General features: G+C 42.9%; 1 protein-coding gene across 6 annotated transcripts in view; it reads right to left on the bottom strand.

The window, feature by feature from the left end:
- Positions 1-6,561: 6,561 nt before the first annotated feature.
- Positions 6,562-18,405, bottom strand: part of LOC137378383 (opioid growth factor receptor-like protein 1) — a 29,378-nt gene continuing 17,534 nt past the window's right edge. For 3 of the 6 annotated variants that reach the window (XM_068048654.1, XM_068048655.1, XM_068048656.1), the window contains exons 6-9: positions 17,990-18,068; positions 14,129-14,195; positions 9,976-10,124; positions 6,562-8,280 (exon numbers count right to left, since the gene is read on the bottom strand). In XM_068048654.1, the coding sequence (XP_067904755.1) occupies positions 6,858-8,280; positions 9,976-10,124; positions 14,129-14,195; positions 17,990-18,068 (1,718 nt within the window). In that variant the 3' untranslated portion in view covers positions 6,562-6,857. Of the gene's footprint in view, positions 8,281-9,975; positions 10,125-14,128; positions 14,196-16,097; positions 16,184-17,989; positions 18,069-18,405 lie in introns of those variants that run through there. The other 3 variants (XM_068048657.1, XM_068048658.1, XM_068048659.1) reach the window with 2 other exon arrangements.

Raw genomic sequence — 18,405 nt, forward strand, 5'->3', positions numbered from 1 at the left:
ATCTTTGTTCTTTGTTGACATCAGACGTAATGACGTCAGAGTGTTGCTTCACCCCTCAATGGCCGTGATAACCACCTCCATCCCCTCCAACAGTACCCCGCACCCTCCCGCAATCTGCATCTCAATTGCCTCTTCTCTTCCTACTCCCCCCATCGTTCTTTCACGCGCCTGCCTGCTCAAGACTGCTTGCCGCTACATCCTGCCACTCACTCCCCCCACCGCTTCTCCAATCAATGCTGGGGCCTCAGTTAGTTACAATCTATATTAATGACTTAAACGAAGAGACTGAGAGTAATGTATCCAGGTTTGCTCATGATTCAAAGTTAGGTGGGAATGAAAGCTGTGAGGAGGACTTAAAGAGGCTGCAAAGAGATATTAGACAGGATAAATGAGTGGGCAACAAGTGGTAGATGGAGTATAATGTGGGGAGTGTGAGGTTATTCACTTTGGTGGTAAGAATAGAATATTTTTTAAATGTGAAACTTTTAAACGTTGATATTCAAAAAGACTTGCGTGTACTCATAGAAGGAACACAGAAGGTTAGCATGCAGGTACAACAAGCAATGAAGAAGGCAAATGGCATGTTGGCCTTTATTGCAAGGGTATTGGAGAACAACAAGGAAATCTTGTTACCATTGTATAGGGCTTTGGTGAGACCACAGCTGGAGTACTGTGTGCAGTTTGGTCTCCACATCTAGGGAAGGATATACTTGTCTTGGAGATGGTGCAGCGACGGTTCACTGGATTGGGTCCTGGGATGAGAGGCTTGTCCTATGATGAGAGGCTGAGTAAATTGGGCCGATACTTTCTGGAGTTTAGAAGAATGGGAGGTGATCTCAATGAAACATACAAGATTCTGAAAGGGCTTGACAGGGTAACACACAGAGGTTGTTTCCCCTGGCTGGGGAATCTACAACACTGTGGAACAACTTCAGGATAAGGGGTCAATTATCTGGGACTGAGATGAGAAATTTGCTCACTCAGAGGGTTGTGAATCTTCAGAATTGTCTGCCCCAGCCAGTTCTGAATGGTCCATCACTGAGTACATTCAAGAATGACATTGATAAATTTTTGATCTTTCAGGGAATCAAGGAAATTTGGGGAATGGGCAGGAAAGTGGACTTGAGGTAGATCAGCTATGATCGCATTGAATAGCGGACTAGGCTCAAGGGACAGAATGGCCTATTCCTGCTCCTCTTTCTTCCATTCTTAATCTGGTTCAGCCTGACACAGTGGTCGGGGAGGGGGATGGAATTGGTGCTGACAATACAGAGTTTGTGACAAGGGCCAAAGATGATGACTGTAGTCTTCCCAGTGTGTAACTGGAAGGAATTGTAGCTGATTCAGGACTGGATGTTGGAAAAGAAGTGTGAAAACAGAGACAGTGGAGGAGTCGTGAGATGTGAAGAGGCGAACCTCTCAACACAGAATTCTGCCACAGGAGCTGGAAATCCTAGTCACCAACACCTTACATAGAATATACAGTGCAGAAACAGGCCATTTGGACCAACTAGTCTGTGCTGGTACTTATAATACACAACAGTCTCCTCCCATTCTATCTATCTCACCTTAGCCTTTCAGAATCTTTTACTATTCCGTTCTGGCTTGTGTACTCATCTAATTTCCTTTCAAATGCATCTAAGCTATTTGTCTCAATCAAGTTCCATGTTCTAACCACTTTGTGTAAAGAAATTTAATATTTCTCTAATGGATTTAATAATAACGGTCTTGTATCTATGACCCTTAGTTTTGGATTCTCACACAAGTGGAACGATTCTCTCCAATTCTACCCTGTCCAACCCATTCTTAATTTTAAAGACCACTACGAGGTCACCACTAAGTCTTTGCTTTTCTAAAGAAAAAAACTCCAAGCTCTTCAATTTTTCCTAATAGCTTTAATCTCCCAGTTTTGCTACTATCCTTGGAGATCTGTATTGTACTTTCTCCAGTTCTTCTATGTCCCTTTTATAGTATGGAGACTAGAACTGTGCACATTACTCTCAGTGTGGCCTGACCAGGGTCCTATTCAAGTTTCACATAACTTCACTACTTTTGATTTTGAGCTTCATAAATAGAAGCATTGAGTACAAAAGCAGGGAGATTATGCTGAACCTTTATAAAGCTCTGGTTTGGTCTCAACTGGAGTATTGCTTCCAGTTCTGGTCACCATACATTAGGAAGAATGTGAGGGTCCTTGAAAGGGTGCAGACGAGATTTACCAGAATGGTTCCGGGGTGAGGATTTTAGTTACAAGGTTAGGTTGGAAAAGCTGGGTTTGTGCTCCCTGGAGCAAAGGAAATTGAGGGGAGATTTAATAGAGGTGTACAAGATTATGACAGGCATAGATAAGTTAGACAAGGAAAAACTGTTCCCATTTATTAATGGTACAAAGACTAGGGGACACAGATTGAAGATTTTGGGCAAGAGATGTAGGGGGAATGTGAGGAAGCACTTTTTGTATGCAGCGGTTAATGACCTGGAACTCAGTGTGTCTGCTTCCACCAGCCTTGTGGGCAATGATTTCAAAGGAAATAAACTTGCAGGATTATGGGGAAATCGAACGGGGGGAAATAGTAGGACTGATTGGATTGCTCCATGGAGAGCCAGTATGGACTTGATGGGGTGAATGGCCTCCTTCTGTGCCGTGAATGTCTATGTGACCCTAGAAATAAATACCAGTGCTTTGCTAACAGTTGTAATTGCCTTTCCAACCTGCGATATGCTTTTAATGATTTGCTCACTGGATTCCTAGATCTCTTTGCCCTTCTACCACATTGCTTCCTATTTTTATGGTGTGATGTTTCTATTTTTCATTGGACCTTTATTCCTTCAATGTTGCTGGGTCAATATCCTGACAACATCGCGACAAGGGTTTAAACAGTTCAAGGTGGCCTGCCGCTACCACCTTAGGGATGGGCAATAAATGCAGCCAAGACGGGAAAAGACCAAGGGCCGACTAGTTCACCTTCTACGATCCCTGATAGCCGCATGATACAAAATTAATAAAATATAAATACTTTTCAAACTCATTGAAAGTCTCACAGATAACTGAAGATAAAGAGTTACAATATAAATAATCAATTTAAAAAGATGTGCACGCCCATTATAAATAGCTCTGCAGATTCACCTCAAACACTGACTGAATATTGCATCCACAGGAAACTCAAAATAGATAAAAATGGCTGAATTAATAAAGATCTTTTGACACCGTGGTGCATATCAGTCAACACCATCAGTCTCTTGCTGCCATTGTATATGTGAATGGAGTGGACAGCTTCAGAATTCCAAAAGGAAGCTGGCGTGAAGACAATGAGGGAAAATTAGTTTGGAAATCAACCTGGAATCTTACCTTCTCAATTAGCACAACAACTTGCATTTATATAGTGCCTTCAACACAGTAAAAGCATCCCAAGGTGCCTCACAGGAACGTTATCAAACAAAATCGGACATCTAGCCACAAAAAGAGACACAAGGCAGGTTTTCAAAAACTTCAGCCAAAGCAATGCACCAAGGCCCCTTCGACAGCACCTTCCAAACCCGCGACCTCTACCACCTAGAAGGACAAGGGCAGCAGATGCATGGGAACACCACCACCTGCAAGTTCCCCTCCAAGCCACACACCATCCTGACTTTGAACTATATTGCCGTTCCTTCACTGTTGCTGGGTCAAAATCCTGGAACTCCCTTCCTACCAGCATTGTGGGCATACCTACATCCCAAGGACTGCAGCGGTTCAAGAAGGCAGCTCATCACCTTCTCGAGGGCAATTAGGGATGGGCAATAAATGCTGGCCTAGCCAGCGATGCCCACATCCTCTGAATAAAAAAAAGGCAGAGGGGTCGAGGGAAGGAATTTCAGAGCCTCGGGCCCAGGCAGCTGAAGGCACAGTTGGAGCAATGAAAATTGGGCATGCATATGAGGCCAGAATTGAATGAGCACAGAAATCCAAGAGGATTGTAGGGCTGGAGAAGGCAAAGTGATGGAGGGATCTGAAAATGTGGATGAGAATTTTTATATCAATATATTTCTGGGCCAGGAGCCAATATCGGTCAGTGAGCAGTGGTGATGTGTGAAAGGGACTTGGTGCAATAAGGGATATGAACAGCAGTTTTGGATGGGCTCATATTTACTGAGCACAGTGAGGGTGAGTGGCCGCCTTCTGTGGTGGAATTTCTATGAAATGGTGTGCTCAGAATATGCCGAACAATCGTTTACTATCGGTATATTTCAACAAAGTTACAGAATTTCTCATGACATTGAGAAAATGGGTAAACTGCATTTCCTGTAGCCATCTGATTCCCTGTGTGATTCATGGAGTTGGAGCAAGAGAGGGAAAGAGGGAAGTAGAGTTGCTGGGGTATGGAATTAGAGGCACCAAGCACTCAAGAGGGCAGGAATAGCACAGCCAGTTGAAGATTACAGCTCTGTTTACATTGCATCAATCCTCAAGTGTGACGTTTCCAACTGAAATACCTTAATCTAGCCCGAAAAGCAGGCTGATGTGGAATAAAATCTCGCAGGTATTTCAAACATCAATTTCATGTGCAAGAATATGGACTTTTGTTCCCTTGGAATACTTCACAAGTGTTTGTAATAATAATTATTTCCAGCTGTATTCATTCACTTGAATGAAGCAAACTGGCAGGAAAAAATGGGGAAAATGTTTTTCTATACATTTTAGATTTAGAGATACAACACTGAAACAGGCCCTTCGGCCCACCGCGTCTGTGCCGACCATTAACCACCCATTTATACTAATCCTACACTAATCCCCTATTCCTACCACATCCTCACCTGTTCCTATATTCCCCTACCACCTACCTATACTAGGGGCAATTTATAATGGCCAATTTACCTATCAACCTGCAAGTCTTTTTACTGTGGGAGGAAACCGGAGCACCCGGAGGAAACCCACGCAGACACAGGGAGAACTTGCAAACTCCGCACAGGCAGGACCCAGAATTGAATCTGGGTCGCTAGAGCTGTGAGGCTGCGGTGCTAACCACTGCGCCACTGTGTTTTATGGAATTTGATTGGTACCTTTTTGCTCCTTTTGATTTTTTCCTGATTTAATTGGTATATCCAAATAAAGCAGCCAATCATGCTTTTTAAAAAAAAATTGCCATCTGTTCATGTGACACTGTGGAGGTACATCACCTGAGACCTGACACCTTTGAAAGATACAACTTGATCCATGTGTGCTAGCAAAACTTTTAATTAGATACATTGTCTTACAAATTGTGTGAGCACCTTCACCTCCTGGACTACAGTGGTTCAAGAAGGCGGACACCCACCACCTTCTCAAAAGGTAACTATGGACGGGTATTTAATGCCAGCATTGTCAGTGGCACCCAGACCCTAAGAATGAATAACTAAGAAGGTTTCAACTGTAGTTTTCAAAAAGGAATTGGAGATATACTTGAAAAGAAAAAATATTGATAGTGGTATGGGGAAAGAGCTGGGAAGTGGGACTAATTGAACTGCTCTTTCAAAGAGCCAGCACAGGCACAATGGGCCTCCCTCTGTGCTGCATGGTTCTATGTCACCAGTCCTGTACCAGGTGATGATCTAAGTTGTACTATAAGAATTGGCAGACACGATTAAGTCAGAATGGCCAGAGCTGGGCAACCACATTGGGTTTTGCATGGATCTGGAATGAAGATTCAGACACTATTTATCATGTCTCTACCACTGTTTAGCCACCAGAGTAGCCACCAGTATAATAGTGTGAACTTGTCCTTATTTTTCCAGCAAGACTTGGCCCATTGATTTGTTCTTCTCAGCACAACTTGGCTAACGATGAAGTGGATCAGACTTCCTCTATCAGCCAGGGAGACATCAGGTCCACAACATACACAAGGCATCCAGCAAGTGGAACAGAGGCTACATCCCCATGGAGTATCTTTGTGCAGGGTTCATTCATTCTAATTAGATGGAAGCCTCGCTGGCATATCAGAGCAGCCATTGGTGCCCGTTCCAAACACATTTAGATATGGAACTGGCACCAGGACTATCAGCCAGGGTTCATGCTCCTGATTGCTGTCCACCAGATCTCTGCTGGAATTCTGTTAAGTTACAGGATTTGATCTGTGCAGTTGCATGGCTTCCTAACCCATCCTCATGGAGAGTGGCTGCTAGAGGTTAACATCATCCGATTCCACTCGTGCCTGGTCCCCAAGCTCTGGAATTCCCTGCCTGAACCTCTGCATTTCTCTCTCGCTTCCTTTAAGACCGTCCTTAAAACCTACCTCTGACCAAGCTTTTGGTCATCTACCCTAATGTCTGCTTATGTGACTCAGTGTCAAATTTTGTTTGGTAATACATCTATGAAGCAAGCGCCTTGGACTGTTAAAGGCACTACATAAATACAAAGTTATTGAACAAGGTGGTGCAGATTGCCTGGTGTCCTGCTTCTCACACCACCTCCACCCCCCAGAACTATACCTTAGGAGAGATAATAGGCAAGAATAAAAGGGCAAAAAAAAACTTGCCATCAGCCCACGTCCTACATACACTCCTTTTACAGGTACTACATATCAGATTGGAATTACAAGAGAGAGGAAAAATAGGGCTCCAATATAGCACAAAATACATTTATTATTTAACTTCCTCTACTATCAGCATTTTATTTTAAAAAAAATCAAATATATACACACACACACCAGCCACAATTGCATTAGAAGGCCCAAGGTAGCCATGAGGTAATTCACTCTCCCATTCCACAACCAATGGTGTAGCACAGCCTATTTGCTTGGTAATCGGCCACTGCTGGCTCTTGTTCAAAGCAGTATCCGAACACAATACAACACTGCAGAACAGTGGAACAATGAGCTGTCATACTACTAAGATTGAGCTGTTTATTGACTATCTTCCATTTCTACATCTCCTTCCTCTCCAGGACATTTAATATCTTCTGTCTCCATTTCCTCACTTTGCTCCCCACGATATTTTACATCTTTCACAGCATATCCCAGTCCTACTTCTTGTGTTTCCATTTCTTCCAAGTACTCACTTTCATCTTTACCAGAACTCTGAATTTTCCTTTTGGAAACAGATTCATTTTGCCCTTCATGAGTTTTTGGTTCAATTAACATATTCTTCTGTCCTGGGCCTGGCATTACCATATTCCCTATTTTTTCTTCTTTTGTATATTTATCCTCTTCAGCGGTATCTGGATGTGGCTTAGCTACCTCATCCACCTCTTCCTTTGTTATATTCCCAGTTTTACTTTCTTCTTTTGCATATTTATCCTCTTCAGTGGTAGCTGGTTCTGGGTTAGTCGTCTCAACCATCTCTCTTTTTGCCATGTTCACAATTTTCCTTGCTTCTGTTGCAAGATTATCCTCTTCAACGATCACTAGTTCTGGCTCAGCTATGTCATCAACCCCTCCTGTTGACTTACTCCCAACTTTTCTTTCTGTTGCAGGCTTATCCTCTTCACTGATAACTAGTTCTGATTCTCCTGAAGGCAGCAACGTCTCCTTTGATTCCTTTTCTTTCGGACTCATGGCTTCACCAGCTACTACTCGTATTCCAAATGTTTCCAGGTCATCTTCAGTTTTCTCGTGTTTGGTTTCGCAGTTCTTCAGTACTTTATCGCCTTGCAGAAGTTCCTTGATGTCTGATTTAATGCCTTCCCTGACAGCCTGTTCCTCACATTCAGTTTGTTTTTCAGTATGTCCATTTTGGTGAGGCTTATTTTCTGAGACTGAAGGTTTCCCATCACCATTACTCTTCTCTTCAGCACTATACTCTTCCTGACTCGTTCCTGCATCAAGCTTTCTTGTCTCTATACGACCCTCAGATCTTTCCTCAGTGTCCTTCACACAGTTTGTACGTTTCTCCCCTGTATCTGAAGACTTTTGCTTCGTTAGACTTCCCTGTTCCCAACTGCAGCCTTCACCTGTCTCTAATGACACAAAACTAATTTCTTCTTCTGTGTCTTCATCTGATGCTTCCTCGCCAGCTGCTTCCTCTTCCTTCTTCAGTTCTGTGAGGATATGGCTGAACCGGTGTTCTGTTCCCTTGGGAGGCCCCCAGACAAAGTCGGAAAGAGGTTGATAGTGCTGCCGTGCATAAAGTATCAACTTCCTTCTCTCAGATTTACTTCTAATGGTGTAAAGAAAGTAGTCCAGCACACTCTCTTTAACATTGGGCAACTGCTTATTGATCAGCGTTTCTGTAAGGAAGAACTTTACCAGTGGTGGCTGATAATGTTCGAAGCCCATCTCTCCAAGGCACTTCAGTATCCGAGTGATGCGGAGATTATTATGTGTGCGTCTGAAATTGGAAAGAAAAAAAAAATTAGCACAAAATCTGCAGTCAACAATAACTTGGCAGCAGCAGAGCCCTGAAACACCAGTGTTCCCCAATGAGTAACACAACGCCATAGTCCCATGGCTGCTCCAAGTAAAGGGACAAACCCCCCACAGAAACAGTATGTTGGAGGACTTTTTTTTTAAGAAGTTCAGTTTTCACGGTATGGACTACCCTTCCTAAACCTCTCCGCTCTCCACCACTCCTCCTTTAAGAGGCTACATAAAATCTACTTATTTGAGCAAGCTTTTCATCACCTGTCTTAATATCTCCTTATGCAGCTTAGTGTCACATTTTGTCTGATAACACTGCTGTGAAGTATGCTGGCATGTTTTCCAATATTAATGATGCTTGTCACGCAGGCCCCCACCTGCCAAGAATGAGGCACATTAATTTTGCCACATGATCATTGATTTTTAAACTGCTGCTGGAGTAAAGAAAGAACTCGTTTTTTTTTTAAAAGAAAGCAACACCAGATCCTTGACTGGAAAGACATTTACAGACAGTGCTTTAAAGGGACAAAAGAGCATTACCTGATACATTCAATCCACAATGGACTTTTGATTACCAGACGTTGAAGGTGGAGGAGCTAGCATTCCAGGTTGACTGCTAAGATGGCCAAATACACAAACAGACGTGATCACACCAATTTAGTCACATGACTAACAGACTGTTGCAGGTTTTTTTTTAAAAATTTGCCACAGAGAATTTGAACTCAGAAAGCTGTTTGCTCTTGGCTTGCCACAGCCTCTCCTGTCTGCTCTCATCTCTTTCTCACGGAACTTCAAGACCCATTGAAGACACAGGAACCCCAAGAGAGAAAAATCTCCTACAGTGAACAAGGTTTAAGAAGAATACCGGGCCCCAACGAAAAGCAAGAATTACCTACAAGCAGGAACAACGTGAGCTCGAAGCGCAGTAACAAAAAAAACCTCCTCAGAGATTGACTCAAACCGTCCCACTTTATCTTTTCTTTTGCTCTTTTCTGTCTCGATTTGCATGTGTGTATCGCATATGCATGCTAGCATGGGGTGCTGTGTGTATCATTAGGCATTAACCGAATTAGAGCTGAAGTTTAAATTTTAATAAATTTCATTTTTCTTCTTTAAACCCAAGAAAGCCTGTTTGTGCTCATTTCTTTGCCTCATAACTGGAAAGCAATGAACAAGGATTCACCAAGGCGGAGCTCAAAACATGGTGTGTTTAAAACAAAACTCTGTTAGAGCAAGGCCAGGTGAAGGCTGAAAGGGACCCCTAGACCTCTTTCTCACCTGGTCGTAAGACGCTATATAAATGCAGTTATTTTGCTGACGCTTTGGCGTCAGCCGTGGTCAGCACTCTTGCCTCAGTCAGAAGGCTGTGGCTTCAGGTTTCACACCAGAAGCTTTAAAACATAAACAAGGGCAGCACTGAGGTGGATCCGCGCTGTCGGGAGGGGGCCGTGCAGGCAGCACTAAGGCGGTGCCACGCTGTCTGATCAGTTATTGCACTGTTATTGTGGGATCTTGTTGTGCAAAAATTGGCTGGTATGGTTCCTACATTACAACACAGTGACTACACTTTAAAATAAGGTACTTCATTGGCTGTAAAGCGCTTTGGGATGTTCTGAAGTCGTAAAAGGCACTATATAAATGTAAGACTCTCTTTGATAACACTCACAGATTGAGATTGGTGAACCGCTGATTCCAGTTATGGGCTCGTTTCACCACTCCGGTTTTCCGATTTACCAGTTTAATGCCATAAAAATCCAGCATCATCTTGTATGATTTAATCAGCCTCTTTTTCACAATCTTAGATTTTTTGAATAACTGTAGATAGAAAAATAGTTAATGCGTTGTCTATAAAAACATAGTCAACTAAGAAAAACACATTCCAGGAATGGCAGCATTTAATCATCTCAGAAAGTAAAGGTGAGCGACACTGAACATTTTTACCTTGTCTTCACTCCTCACATAGAGTCATAGAGAGATACAGCACCGAAACAGGCCCTTCGGCCCACCGAGTCCATACCGACCATCAACCACCCATTTATACTAATCCTACATTAATCCCATTTTCCCTCTCATATCCCCTCAATTCTCCTACCACCTACCTACACTAGGGGAAATTTTTACAATGGCCAATTTACCTATCAACCCGCAAGTCTTTGGCATGTGGGAGGAAACCGGAGCACCCGGAGGAAACCCACGCAGTCACAGGGAGAACTTGCAAACTCCGCACAGGCAGTACCCGGAATCGAACCCGGGTCCCTGGAGCTGTGAGGCTGCGATGCTAACCACTGTGCCGCCCATAGTTCTCATTGGCCATAAATGGGCATCATCAGAACTCTAGGCAATGAGCAATTGCTCAGAGGATAAGTGACCTGTTCAGTGTAGAAATAATCCAGACTGATCAGTAAGGTTCATGATTCAATCTCCTCTGAGCAGAGATAGCGATATCATCCAGGGCAGGGGATAGGGATGTTAAAACCAACTGGAATTCAATGCCCCACTGCAACAATGAAACTTCTCAGCCATGGCTCAGAGGGTTACACTCTCACCTCTGAGTTAAGAAGGTCAGAGGTTCAAGCCCCATTCCAGAGATTTTAGCACATCATCTGGGCTGACACTCCCAGTGCAGTACTGAAAGAGCCCTGCAGTGTCGGAGCTGCTGTCTTTGAGATTAGAAGTTAAACTGAGGCCCCATCTGCCCTATCCAGTGGATGTAGAAGATCCCAAGGTGCTATTTTGAAGAAGAGCGGGCAGTTTTTCCTGCTGTCCCGGCCAATATTTATCCCGCAATCAACAGCACTAAAAATCCCTACTAAAGGAGAGAATAAAAAAGCATCTAAAAAAGAAAATATAATAATGAATGGTCAGCACTTGACCAACCTTATTGAATTATTTTGAGGAGGAAACAGAGAGAATAGACAATGGTAATACAGTAGATGTAATTTATCTGGATTTTCAAAAGGTCTTTGATAAGATGCCCCATAATAAACTAATGAATAAGGTCAGAGAATGCGGAATCAAGGCAAGTGGCATAATGGATTGCGAGCTGGCTTCAAGACAGAAAGCAGAGTGGGAGTAAAGGGCAGTTATGCAGAGGGGCAGAAGTTGGGAAGTGGTGTTTCACAAGGAACAGTGCTGGGACCACTGGTGATCACAATTTATATTAACAATTTGAAATTTGGAATCAAAATCACAATTTCTGAAGTTGCGGATGATAGCAAATTGATGGGGGGATTGTCAATATGGAGGAGGACTGCAACAAATTACAGGAGGACTATTACTTGCAGAATGGGCAAATAATTTGCAAATGAAGTTCAAAGCAGATAAATGTGAATTAGTACATTTGGTAGGAAGATTAAGGGGGTCACTTATTATTTGGAAGGTGAGAGTCTAGGTGGGGTAGAGGAACAAAGGGATCTCGGAGTACAAATACACCAATCACGAAAAGTTGCACCACAGGTTAGCAAGGCCATAAAAAAGCAAACCAAGCACTAAGCTTTGTTTCTAGAGGGATAGAATTGAAAATTATGGAAATTATGCTAAACTTGTATCAAACCTTGGTTAGGCCACACTTAGAGTGCTGTGTGCAGTTCTGGGCACCATATTATAAAAAAATATAGAGGCACTGGTGAGGGTACAGAGAAGATTGACAAGGATGATACCAGAAATGTAGGAAAGGACGAACAGGCTGGGTCTCTTTTCTCTTGAAAAAAGGCTGAGGGGTGACCTCCTTTAAAATTCTGAAAGGTTTTGATAGAGTGGATATAGAGAGAATGTTTCCACTTGTGGTGAAGAGCATAACTAGAGGCCATCGGTATAAGATAGTCACCAAGAAATCCAATTGGGAATGCAGAAGAAACGACTTTACCCAGAGAGTGGTGAGAATGTGGAACTTGCTATCACAGCGAGTAGTTGAAACGGATAGGATGGATGCATTGAAGGGTAAGCTGGACAAGCATATGAGGGAGAAGGGAATACAGGATTACGATGATAGATTTAGATGAGGAAAGATAGGAGGAAGCTCAAGTTGAGCATAGGTGCCAGCATGGACCGGTTGGGCCGAATGGTCTGTTTCTGTTAGATTATCTGGTCATTATCACATTGCTGTTTGTGGGAGCTTGCTGTGCACAAATTGGCTGCTGCATTTTCTACATTACAACACTTGAAAAAGTACTTAATTGGCTGTAAAGCACTTTAGAACTTGTGAGGTCATGAAAGGCACTATATAAATGAGTTTTTCCTTTGAACAGGTGGAAAACTAATAAGTTTTAAAAACTTGTCTTAAATTAGACTCCATACACATTACTTTTCCTAATTCAGAAATGTCAAAACATTTAAGCCAGAATGGCTTCAACAGCTATTCCGTATCCCTCTGATTTAACATGACCAGTGTTCCAGTGACATTTCCTTTTCTGTTTGAGATATGCAAGTTTACACTCTCCTCCTCCCCACATTTGCACTGTTTTGCAAATCAAAATTAATCGCAGTGTCCCCTACCTCATTCTTTTTGGACTTCAAAATTCTGAAACTGCTTACCTCCCTGAGTCCTCACTTCCTCTTACAATTTACAGGGTTTGAAAACCAAATGGTTGCCATCTACTCATTTTTGATCTCAATGTGTTCTTAAAATAAAGCCCAAGGCCTTCCAGTTTGGTTTCACAATAACGAGAAATAAAAAGTCCCAAACTCCGGTCAACAAAGTCACTTTGCAGCTGCTGCCAGGATTTGGCAACATTCTACAACTCTGCTTGACATCTCACTCTGGAATGTGTGACAAAAATGGGAAATATGGATGGTTACATCCATCCACAAGATACAAGATGCAGCACTGTAGCAACTCGCTAAGGTTTCTTTGACAACACCTTCCAAACCTGCGACCTCTACCACCTAGAAGGGCAAGGGCAGCAGATGCATGGGAACACCACCACCTGCAAGTTCCCCGCCAAGTCACACACCATCCTGACTCGGAAATATATCACCGTTCCTTCACTGTCTCTGGGTCAAAATCCTGGAACTCACTAACAGCACTGTGGACTGCAGCTGTTCAAGGCGGCAGCTCACCACCACCTTCTCGAGGGCAATCAGGGATGGGCAATAAATGCTGGCTTTGCCACCAACACCCACATCCCATGAATGGATAAAAGAATAACAATTTGCCCTTCATCACATAAGGAACAACACCAAAGCAATGTGACTCCACTCATTTTCTTAGGAAGCTAAGAAATGTTAGCCAGAATTTGAGTATATGCAGTCAGGATCCATGTAGTTACTCTGGAGATACAGAGAGCCTCACAAGGTGACTTTCACACTGGTATTTCCTTCCTTATGGGGAAACATCTGCTCCTTAAGTAACATTTCCAGAGAATACAAGAACAAAGGATCCCATCACTTCAAATTCTACTTAGCTTTAGGAACCTGTAACCTTTTCAGTTTTGTACATGCTCAATGACAAGCACGGTACCCTGAGTAAACAAAAAGAGTCACAACAAAAAGTGTGGGGAGGAATATGGTGAATTTCTTTAACACGTCGAGTTATGAGCTGGAACGTGCTGCCTGAAAGATCAGTGGAAGCAGATTCAATAATAACACTGAAAAGGGGAACTGGATAAATACCCGAAAAGGAAAAAGGTGCATCTCTATGGGAAAAGAGTAGAGAGGTGGGATTAATTGGATAGCTCATTCAGAGGCGTGATGGACCGAGTGGCCCGTTTCTGTGCTTGATTGTAAGATTAGATTTGCCATTTCAAAGAACAGGAATATTTAACGCTTGAAGGGTCAAGTGCAAAGCAACACATTGAGCAATTCCTCTTCCTGATACACACCTCGATTTCTTGTCTTGTGAGCTCCTTGGCGTACCAATTCATTCCACGTTCCCGCAATGGAAACAGCCTGAAACCACAACCCAAATGGTTAGAAACGAGGACGATTCCGGAAGTGCCAGGAAAATTTTAAAAACAATGCTTTCCAAGTCAGAAGTGCAGATTGTAGTAATTTAAATATTCATGATACTTAAGTAACACATTCCCAAATCAACTTGAGGCATCAATGCACAAAATGGAATAGTGTAGGTCAGATGGTTTCACAGGTCGGCGCAACATCGAGAGCCGAAGGGTCTGTACTGCGCTGTAATGTTCTAATTCTAATACTATGACAATGGTAGCATGGTGGTCCAGTGGCTCCACTCTGTCGGATATCCGACTGGTGATTGCAGGGGAGGGTGGGAAATGAGGGAACATTAGTCATGAGATTCATTCCAGACCACCCTGTAGATCGTAGAATCTTACAGCACAGAACAAGGCCATTTGGCCCATTGTGCCTGTGCTGGTTCTTTGAAAGACCTATCCAATTTAGTCTCTCACAGCCTTTTCCCCATAACCCTGCAAATAGTCCTCTTCAAGTACATGCCCAATGTCTTTTGAAAGTTCTATAGGATCTGATTCAGCCACCCTTTCAGGTAGTGATTTCCAGATCCTAACACTCCTGTGTGTGAAGAAATTTCTCATTTCCCCTCTAGTTCTTTTACTAATTATATTAAATTTATGACCTTTGGTTATTAACCACTTGCTTTAGGATATAGTTTCTCCCTACTTGCTATATCAAATCCCTTTATAATTCTGAATACATCCATTAGGTCTCTCTTTAACCATCTCTGCTCTACGGAGACCAATCCAAGCTTCGCTAGTCTCTCCATATAACCGAAATCTCTCAAACATGATACAATCCTGGTAAATCTCCGCTACACCCTCTCCAAGGCCTTGACATCTTTCCTAAAGTCTAGTGCCCAGAATTGGACACAATAGTTCAGCTAAGGCTTAACCAGAAATTTGTAAAGGTTTAGTCTGACTTCCTTGTTTTCCTATTACATGCCCCTATTTACAAAGCCAAGTATCCCATACACTTTCTTAACCACCTTATAACCTAGTCCAAATATCTCACAATATAGGGCAGAGACACTTCAGTGGCTGCTGACGCAGATCATCTGCCCCGTCAATCAGTTGTGGCGCTGAGACTGGCAGCTAACACGAAAGGGAATCCAAAAGTTTTCTATAATAAAAAGGTGGCAAAAGGAGAAGTGAGGCCAAAAAGAGGATTTCTGCATGGAGGCAGAGGGCATGGCTGAGGTACTAAATGAGTACTTTGCATCCATCTTTACCAAGAAAGAAAGTGCTGCCAAAGTCATAGTGAAAGAGGAGGTAATTCAGATGGGCTAAAAATTGATAGAGAGGCGGTATTAGATAGGTTGGCTGTATTTAAAGTTGACAAGTTACCAGGACCGGGTCAGATGCATTGGAGGATACTGAAGGAAGTAAGGGTGGAAATTGTGGAGGCACTAGCCATAATCTCCCAATCCTCCTTAGATACAGGGGGTGGTGCCAGAGGATTGGAGAATTGCAAATGTTACACCTTTATTCAAAATAGGGTGTAAGGTTAAGCCCAGCAACTACAGGCCGGCCAGTTTAACCACTGTGATGGGAAAGCTTTTAGAAATGATAATCCGGGACACAATTAAACAGTCACTTGGACAAATATGGATTAATTAAGAAAAAAAAAGCATGGATTTGTTAAATAGAAATTGTGTTTAACTACCTTGTTTGAGTTCTGATGAGAACAGAGAGGGTTGATGAGGCTGGTTTGATTGGTGTACCTGGTCTTCCAAAAGGCATTTGATAAAGTGCCACATAACAGGCTTGTCACCAAAGTTAAAGCCCATGGAATAAAAAGGACAGTGGCAGCATGGATACGAAGTTGGCTGAATGACAGGAAACTGAAAACAATGGCCTTAAGAGGTACCTGGACATGCAGCTGAAGTGCTGTAACCTGCAAGGCTACGGACCAGATGCTGGAAGGTGGGATTAGATTGGGTGGCTAATTTATTTTCAGTCGACGCAGACACCATGGGCTGAATGTTCTCCTTCTGTGCCGTAACCTTTCGATGGTTTGATGTACAGGCACAATTTCAAAATTTGCAGAAGATACAAAACTTGGAAGTATTGTGACCTGTGAGGAGGACAGTGATAGACTTCAAGAGGTTAGAAGAACATAAGAAATAGGAGCAGGAGTAGGCCATTTAGCCCTTTGAGCCTGCTCTGCCATTTTCCTGCGTCATGGCTGATCTTCTACTTCAACACCACATTCCTGCACTCTCCCTGTATCCCTTGATGTTTTTAATATATAGAAATCTATCGATCTCAGTCTTGAACAGACTCAATGACTGAGCCTCCACAGCCCTCTGGGGCAGAAAGTTCCAAAGATTCACTACCTTTGGAGAAAAGAAATTCCTCCTCATCTCAGTCCTAAATGGCCTGCCCCTTATTCTGAGACTGCGTCCCTGGTTCTAGACACCCCCAGACATCCTTCCTGAATCTACCCTGACGAGCCCTGTCAGAATTTTGTATGTTTGAATGAGATCACTTCTCATTCTTCTAAATTCCAGAGAATAAAGGCAAGTCATAGAGAGATACGGCGCTGAAACAGGCCCTTCGGCCCACCGAGTCTGTGCCGACCATCAACCACCCATTTATACTAATCCTACATTAATCCCATATTCCCTACCACATCCCCACAACCTACCTGTACTGGGGCAATTTACAATGGCCAATTTACCTATCAACCTACAAGTCATTGGCTGTTGGAGGAAACCGGAGCACCCGGCGGAAACCCACGCGGTCACAGGGAGAACTTGCAAACTCGGCACAGGCAGTACCCAGAACTGAACCTGGGTCGCTGGAGCTGTGAGGCTGCGGTGCTAACCACTGCGCCGCCCTTGTCTATTTAATCCTTCCTCATAGGACAATCCCTCCATCCCAGGAATTAGTTTGGTGAAACTTTGTTGCACTCCCTCTAAGGCAAGTATATCTTTCCTTAGGTAAGGAGACCAAAACTGCACACAATACTCCAGGTGCAATCTCACCAAGGCTTTATATAATTGCAGTAAGACTTCTTTACTCCTATACCCAAATCCTCTTGTAATAAAGGCCAACATACTATTTGCCTTCTTAATTGCTTAGGGTATATGTGAACAAATTGTTGACAGCGGCAGCGCAGGTTGAGAAAGCCGTTCATAAGGCATATGGAATATAAATAGAGGTATAGAATACAAAAGCAAGGAAGTTATGGTGAATCTTTGTAAAACATTGGTTTGGCCTCAACTGGAGTATTGTGTCCAAGTCTGGGCACCACACTTTAGGAAGGATGTGAAGGCATTAGAGAGGGTGCAGAAAAGATTTCACAGAATGGTTCCAGGGATGAGGGACTTCAGTTACAAAGATAGATTGGAGAAGCTGGGGCTGTTCTCCTTAGAGAAGAGAAGGTTGAGAGAAGATTTGATAGAAATGTCAAAATCATGAGGGGACTGAACAGAGTAGATAGAGAGAAACTGTTGCCATTGGCAGAAGCATCAAGAACCAGAGGACCCTGATTTAAGGTGATTGGCATAGGACCCAAAGATGACATTTAAACAAAAGAGTTGTTCTTGCAGGGCTGGCACAGGGATGATGGGCCGAATGTTTACACAGAAGGAGGCCATTCTATGATTCTATGACTCCTCGGAAAGAATTTTTAAAAAAATGAGCATTTACCATCTAATTGAAAAAAAAATCTTTGACACAATTGAACACTACATCAAACGCTTAACCCCTCTACAAGCTGGTCAAATGCGCAGATGTAGAAAAAGGCATTGTTACCATTGGATGTATGAATGGTTCCGCTCTAATTGTTCATATTTTCCCTTCCAATTCGTAATCATCTCTTCTACTGTCCACTCTAGAAGAGGAAAGAAATTCAAAGTCAATCCTCCATTGGGTTTCTGCGGCTTAAAATGAAACCAAAGTTACAACAAACTGTCTGAAATGTCAAAAGTATGCTCAGGTATAGAGCTAAACTGTATTGGACTGCATGTGGGTGTCAGGAGGTCAGGTAAAGTAGTCCCTTCCATATCTTATACCACTAGATGCAAATCAAAAAGTAACTTACGCTGTGTTGGGAATCTCCTCTACCAGCTGCAAAAGCCCTAAATGAGATTAGTTTAACAATCTGCATCCACTGGGAACAACCTTCAAAGTCCACAGAAGGACAACAATTTCATGAGATGCAAATGGCC

The sequence above is a fragment of the Heterodontus francisci genome, chromosome 16, assembly GCF_036365525.1.
Source record: "Heterodontus francisci isolate sHetFra1 chromosome 16, sHetFra1.hap1, whole genome shotgun sequence".
Classification (NCBI taxonomy): domain Eukaryota; kingdom Metazoa; phylum Chordata; class Chondrichthyes; order Heterodontiformes; family Heterodontidae; genus Heterodontus; species Heterodontus francisci.